Source organism: Oncorhynchus clarkii, chromosome 24, assembly GCF_045791955.1.
Source record: "Oncorhynchus clarkii lewisi isolate Uvic-CL-2024 chromosome 24, UVic_Ocla_1.0, whole genome shotgun sequence".
NCBI classification, from domain to species: Eukaryota; Metazoa; Chordata; class Actinopteri; order Salmoniformes; family Salmonidae; genus Oncorhynchus; species Oncorhynchus clarkii.
Window position 1 is genome coordinate 30,896,330 of NC_092170.1, and position 7,931 is coordinate 30,904,260.

Here is a 7,931-nt window from a genome sequence, read left to right on the forward strand (position 1 = left end):
AACAAGACCAAATCTGAACCAATCATAAATGTCTATGTTTCATAAGTTTGCACAGTAGAGCTCAGTAGAGTACAGTACAGTACAGTACAGTTGAGTTGAGTACAGCACAGCACAGTAGAGTTCAGTACAGTACATTAGAGTAGAGTACAGCACAGTCGAGTTGAGTACAGTAGAGTAGAGTACAGCACAGTAGAGTTCAGTTCAGTACATTAGAGTACAGTACAGTAGTACAGTAGTACAGCAGGGCACAGTAGAGTACAGTACAGTAGAGTTCAGTACTGCAAGGTACTGTAGAGTAGAGTACAATACAGTACATTATAGAGGGAAAATGGCTGGTCTGAGGTAAGGCCTAGCATTGGAACAATTTAGACTTGACGAATATGAATATTAGTACGCAGGCTGAGGTGGAAATTAACTGCCATTCAAAATGAGGAGCAAATCAAGGGGAATGTAAAGTACATGGGGCATGCTAATATGCTAATGCTAACAATCTTCTGCCCCGTGGCTACTGCAAAGTACAGACACATACTTTCTTTTGTCTTGGCAAAGCGGGGGTGATTTGACACAATGATTGTTTTCACAAGCCGATTAGGAGCTGTGCACCTTTTCTCATCCAATTAGCTGGGTGACGAGTGATTGGGTGAGGCAGCTCTGAGACTGCATGGTTTAACATCCTGCATGCTAACGACACAGCAGATCAGTCTGGGAAATCCTGCTCCCATCATTCTAGTAAATACACTGCTCAAAAAAATAAAGGGAACACTTAAACAACACAATGTAACTCCAAGTCAATCACACTTCTGTGAAATCAAACTGTCCACTTAGGAAGCAACACTGATTGACAATAAATGTCACATGCTGTTGTGCAAATGGAATAGACAACAGGTGAAAATTATAGGCAATTAGCAAGACACCCCCAATAAAGGAGTGATTCTGCAGGTGGTGACCACAGACCAATTCTCAGTTTCTATGTTTCCTGGCTGATGTTTTGGTCACTTTTGAATGCTGGCGGTGCTTTCACTCTAGTGGTAGCATGAGACGGAGTCTACAACCCACACAAGTGGCTCAGGTAGTGCAGCTCATCCAGGATGGCACATCAATGCGAGCTCTGGCAAGAAGGTTTGCTGTGTCTGTCAGCGTAGTGTCCAGAGCATGGAGGCGCTACCAAGAGACAGGCCAGTACATCAGGAGACGTGGAGGAGGCCGTAGGAGGGCAACAACCCAGCAGCAGGACCGCTACCTCCGCCTTTGTGCAAAGAGGAGCAGGAGGAGCACTGCCAGAGCCCTGCAAAATGACCTCCAGCAGGCCACAAATGTGCATGTGTCTGCTCAAACGGTCAGAAACAGACTCCATGAGGGTGGTATGAGGGCCCGACGTCCACAGGTGGGGGTTGTGCTTACAGCCCAACACCGCGCAGGACGTTTGGCATTTGCCAGAGAACACCAAGATTGGCAAATTCGCCACTTGCGCCCTGTGTTCTTCAAAGATGAAAGCAGGTTCACACTGAGCACATGTGACAGGCGTGACAGAGTCTGGAAACGCCGTGGAGAATGTTCTGCTGACTGCAACATCCTCCAGCATGACCGGTTTGGCGGTGGGTCAGTCATGGTGTGGGGTGTCATTTCTTTGGGGGGCCGCACAGCCCTCCATGTGCTCGCCAGAAGTAGCCTGACTGCCATTAGGTACCGAGATAAGATCGTCAGACCCCTTGTGAGACCATATGCTGGTGCGGTTGGCCCTGGGTTCCTCCTAATGCAAGACAATGCTAGACCTCATGTGGCTGGAGTGTGTCAGCAGTTCCTGCAAGAGGAAGGCATTGATGCTATGGCCCGCCCGTTCCCCAGACCTGAATCCAATTGAGCACATCTGGGACATCAAGTCTCGCTCCATCCACCAACGCCACGTTGCACCACAGACTGTCCAGGAGTTGGCGGATGCTTTAGTCCAGGTCTGGGAGGAGATCCCTCAGGAGATCATCCGCCACCTCATCAGGAGCATGCCCAGGCGTTGTAGGGAGGTCATACAGGCACGTGGAGGCCACACACACTACTGAGCCTCATTTTGACTTGTTTTAAGGACATTACATCAAAGTTGGATCAGCCTGTAGTGTGGTTTTCCACTTTAAGTTTGAGTGTGACTCCAAATCCAGACCTCCATGGGTTGATAAATTTGATTTCCTTTGATAATTTGTGTGTGATTTTGTTGTCAGCACATTCAACTATGTAAAGAAAAAAGTATTTAATAAGAATATTTCATTCATTCAGATCTAGGATGTGTTATTTTAGTGTTCCCTTTATTTCTTTGAGCAGTGTATATTCTCTTAAGTCTTCTCCTAAAGATACATCATCTTTCTATTCTCTCTAAGTCCCTTAACCCCCAAGAGTCGATTGACAACTGGTGTCAAATTAAGTAACATAATACAATTGAAACTAGATATATAAGATATGCATATTTTGGATGCGTCTCAATCCACCGCCGATGTCGCACTTCCGCATCTGGGGTGAAAGGTGGCAAAGCTAGAGCTTTTTTTGTCAGACCATGAGACACCTCAACGTCTCATGAGACGTCCGTAGCATCTGATTGGTTTGGCCTACAAACGAATACTACCACTCTATGAGACTCACGGACACGATGGTGGTCTCCTTTTTGCTCTACGACCCCCACATGTGTCAGGGGACTCGTCTGAAGTCAGGACCGTCAAGTGCCAACTTCTGTTTCTAGTGTCCAAACCATTTGGGCTACAAACTAATGGGACCCCACAGTAGAAAGGGGAGATTCTACAGAACACAATAGTGTTCTATTCTCCGTTTTGTTCTACAACCCCCACAACTGTCACCGGACTCGTCTGAAGGGAATGGTTAAAAAAAAACGGAAGGAAGTATGAAGTTAGTTTTGTGCCTACCCATAAAAAGAGGTTAAATATGTGTAAAATATATATATATATATTTTCTGATTTCCTATATTACCCACAGCCACTTAAACACCTTGTTTCTTATGATGTCTTTTTTTACTGTCAATATTATGAATGTGTTATTCAATGTGTTTCTCTGGGCTATAGTAGTGAAGGCCAAAATCAATATTTATTGTTCTTTTTTTATACCTAAAGGTGTCCTAAAATTAAAAATCAAATAGCTAAATGATTCACAGTACAACCCATTTTAAAACAATTCCATATGTAAACTTAGAACAAATGCAATTTTAAACACTAACCATAACCTTTACCTTCACACTAACCCTAGCTTCATGTGAACACCCCGGTTCAGCCCTAACCCTAGCCTCAACCACAACACTAACACTAACCCTAGATTCATGTGTACACCCGGTTGCATCATAACCCCAAACCTATCCCTAGCCTCGACCCAACCCTAACCCTAGCCTCCAACCTAACCGTAGCCTCAATCCTAACCCTTAGCTCTAACCCTAGCCTCAAACTTAAAAGCTAGGGATAGGTTTGGGGTTGGGGATGAACCGGGGTGTTCACATGAAGCTAGGGTTAGTGTGAAGGTAAAGATTAGGGTTAGTATTTAAAATTGCATTTGTTCTCAGTTTACATATGGACTTGTTTTAAAATGGGCTGTACCATGAATCATTTAGCTATTTGATTTGGAATTTAAAAAAATAAATAATAATAATAATTCTAAACGCTACTACACTGGCTCTGATGCTTGTCGGATACGGCAGGGCTTGAAAACTATTACGGACTACAAAGGGAAGCTCAGACACGAGTTGCCCAGTGACACAAGCCTACCAGATGAGCTAAATGCCCTTTGTGCTCGCTTCAAGGCAAGCAACACTGAAGCATGCACGAGAGCACCAGCTGTTCTGTATGACTGTGTGATGATGCTCTTGGTAGCTGATGTGAGCAAGACCTTTAAACAGGTCAACATTCACAAAGCTGCTGGCCATATGGATTACCAGGACGTGTACTCAAAGCATACACGGACCAACTGGCAAGTGTCTTCACTGACATTTTCAACCTCTCCCTGACATGCAAGCAGACCACCATAGTCCGAAGCAGACCACCATAGTCCATGTGCCCAAGGAAGCGAAGGTAACCTGCCTAAATGATTACTGTCCTGTAGCACTCACGTCAGTAGCCATGAAGTGCTTTGAAAAGCTAGTCATGGCTCACATCAACAGCATCCTCCCGGATACCCTAGACCCACTCCAATTTGCATACCGCCCCAACAGATCCACAGATGATGCAATCTCAATCAAACTCCACAGTGCCCTTTCACTCCTGGTCAAAAGGAACACCTATGTGAGAATGCTGTTCACTGACTACAGCTCAGATTTCAACACCATAGTGCCCACGAAGCTCATCACTAAGCTTACGACCCTGGGACTAAACACCTCCCTCTGCAACTATATCCTGGACTTCCTGACGGGCTGCCCCCAGGTGGTAAGGGTAGGCAACAACATGTCTGCCACGCTGATCCTCAACACTGGGGCCCCTCAGGGTTTTGTACTTAGTCTCCTCCTGTACTCCCTGTTCACCCATGACTGCGTGGCCAAACACGACTCCAACACCATCATTAAGCTTGCTGACGACACAACAGTAGAAGGCCTGATCACCAACAATGATGAGACAGCCTATAGGGAGGAGGTCAGAGAACTGGCAGTGTGGTGCCAGGACAACAACCTCTTCCTCAATGTGAGCAAGACAAAGGAGCTACAGGAAAAGGCAGGCCCCCATTAACATCAACGGGGCTGTAGTGGAGCGGGTCGAGAGTTTCAAGTCCCTTGGTGTCCACATCACCAACGATCTATCATGGTCCAAACACACCAAGACAGTCATGAAGAGGGCACGACAAAACCTTTTCCCCCCTCAGGAGACTGAAAAGATTTGCCATGGGTCAAACAGTTATACAGCTGCACCATTAAGAGCTTCCTGACCGGTTGCGTCACTGCCTGGTATGGCAACTGCTCGGCATCTGACCGAAAGACGCTACAGAGGCTAGTGCGTATGGCCCAGGGGCCAAGCTTCCTGCAATCCAGGACCTATATAATAGAGGAAAGCTCACCCAAGTCATAGACTGTTTTCTCTGCTACCGCACGGCAAGCCATACCGGAGTGCCAAGTCTAGGACCAAAAGGCTCCTTAACAGCTTCTACCCCCAAGGCATAAGACTGCTGAACAATTAATGAAATGGCCACCGGACTATTACATTGTACACTGCTGCTACTCACTGTTTATTATCTACGCATAGTCACTTCACCCCTACCTACATGTACAAATTACATTTTACCTGTACCTGTCACGGTCGTCCTCCTCTTCATCTGAAGAGGAGAGGCGAGATGGATCGGAGGACCAAAATGCGGCGTGGTATGTGTTCATCATTAATTTTAATACAGAAAACACTGAACACTATACAAAAGAGTAACAAAAAACAATAAACCAAATACGACCGTGAACTAATGACACCTGCCTCTGATTGAGAACCATACTAGGCCGAAACATAGAAATCCCCAAATCATAGAAAATCAAACATAGACTGCCCACCCAACTCACGCCCTGACCATACTAACTAAATACAAAAACAAAGGAAATACAGGTCAGAACGTGACAGTACCCCTGCACACTGACTCGGTACCAGTACTTCCTGTATATAGCCTAGTTACTGTTATGTTATTGTCTTCCTTTTTATTATTTTTTACTTTAGTTTATTTGGTAAATATTCTCTTAATCTCTTCTTGAACTGCACTGTTGTTTAAGGGCTTGTAAGTAAGCATTTCAAGGTAAGGTCTATATTTGACAAATAAAGTTTGATTGATTTAATTTGAACCCTAGCCTCAATCTTAACCCTTAGCTCTAGCTCGAACCCTTTCCCTTGATAAAGGACCAATAATCTAATGTGTTGTTGTCTCTCTCCCCTGTAGGGAACGTGTTTCTGGTGAGCCTGGCCTTTGCTGACCTGGTGGTGGCCTTCTACCCCTACCCCCTGGTGCTCTACGCCATCTTCCATGACGGCTGGTCGCTGGGAGAGACACAATGCAAAGTGACTAAGACCTGTCTGTCTGTATGCTGTCTGTCTGTCTGTCTCTCTAGCCCTGTTTATACCTGGTTCTTACATGTTTCCTTTGTCCTGATATTGTCCACATTCTGTTTGTGCCCACATTTTTAGACAGGTGTATATGATTAAAACTCAGATTATGATCTGACTGTGATCTGATCTTCCTGACCACCTCTGGAGGTAGTCAGGCACATATTGCATATATAATGTGTGAGTTATATGTATGTTTGTGTGTGTATAAGGATGACAATCTTATGTGGACAAGATCAGGACAAGGCTTCTGTCTGCTTTCTTTATTTTATTCTGTCTTTCCTTTTTTCTTTCTCAATGTATCTATGCTCGCCTCTTATCTGTCTAGCCCTGATTATACCTGCCTTTAACATCTGCTTACACTTATAAGATCTGATCATAATCAGATCACAATGCATCTTTTAATAGTCTACACTAAAAATGTGTGTCAGAACCAGGTATAAACAGGGCTTCTGCCCCCCCCCCCCCCTCTATCTCCCTCTCTAGGTCAGTGGATTCCTGATGGGCCTGAGCGTCATCGGCTCCATCTTCAACATCACCGGCATCGCCATCAACCGCTACTGCTACATCTGTCACAGCTTTGCTTATGATAAGCTCTACAGCTACCGCAACACCCTCCTACTGGTGGGGCTCATCTGGCTCCTCACCATCCTGGCTATCATACCAAACTTTTTCGTAGGCTCACTCCAGTACGACCCCAGGGTGTATTCGTGTACCTTTGCTCAGGCCGTCAGTACATCGTACACCATCACTGTGGTGGTGATTCATTTCTTCGTGCCCATCGCCGTGGTTACCTTCTGCTACCTGAGGATCTGGATCCTGGTCATCCAGGTGAGGAGGAAGGTGAAGTCAGAGGTGAAGTCTCGACTCAAACCCAGCGACATGCGCAACTTCATCACCATGTTTGTGGTGTTCGTGCTCTTCGCCATCTGCTGGGCGCCGCTCAACTTCATTGGGCTGGCCGTGGCCATCGACCCGGAGACGGTGGCGCCACGGATCCCAGAGTGGCTGTTCGTGGTCAGCTACTTCATGGCGTACTTCAACAGTTGCCTTAACGCCATCATCTACGGCCTTCTCAACCAGAACTTCCGTAAGGAATACAAACGGATTATCATGGCCATGTGGATGCCTGGTCTGTTCTTCCAGGAGGCGTCACAGGGGGGTACAGAGGGTATGAGGAGCAAGCACTCGCCCAGACTGGGACTCAACAACAACGATCACGTCAAAGGAGAGGCTTTGTGACGCTGACGTCAAGGTTCTCTACTCCTTTCCCATGTGTTTTGTTTCTTTTTTTAGTCGTGGAGTGCCATTTCTCTATATATCTCACTGACTGCACAGTTGTGCTGTTACCAAAGCCTCAATGAACTCTCGGAATGGTGCGGATTAAAGAGAGAGAGCGAGACATACACAAGTAAAGAGAGAAAGAGAGAGGTGTTGACTGATGATAACTGACTCTGTTATTCACAATTCAAAGAGTGCCATTCATGAAGCATACAGTATACACTAAATTACCAAAAGTATGTGGACACCTGCTCATCAAACATCTCAATCCAAAATCATGGGCATTAATAGAGATTTGGTCTCACCTTTGCTGCTATAACAGCCTCCACTCTGATGGGAAACCTTTCCACTAGATGTTGGCACATTGCTGCGGGGACTTGCTTCCATTCAGCAACAAGAGCATTAGTTAGGTCGGGCACTGATGTCGGGCGATTAGACTTGGTTCACAGTCGGAGTTCCAATTAATCCCAAAAATGTTTGATGGGGTTGAGGTAAAAACCAGTCCCAGGTCATTATTGTTCCTCCACCCAAGTTTACAGTTGGCACTATGCATTGGAGCAGGTAGTGCTCTCCCGACATCTACCAAACTCAGATTCCTCCGTTGGA

General features: G+C 45.8%; 1 protein-coding gene across 1 annotated transcript in view; it reads left to right on the top strand.

Annotated features, from left to right (window-relative positions):
- LOC139382428 (melatonin receptor type 1B-B-like) overlaps window positions 1–7,431 on the top strand; it is a 101,502-nt gene extending 94,071 nt beyond the window's left edge. Inside the window, exons 2-3 of the mRNA XM_071126473.1 lie at window positions 5,881–5,999; window positions 6,531–7,431. Coding sequence (XP_070982574.1) covers window positions 5,881–5,999; window positions 6,531–7,286 — 875 coding nt within the window. The 3' untranslated portion in view covers window positions 7,287–7,431. The remainder of the gene's footprint in view (window positions 1–5,880; window positions 6,000–6,530) is intronic.
- Window positions 7,432–7,931: the final 500 nt, after the last annotated feature.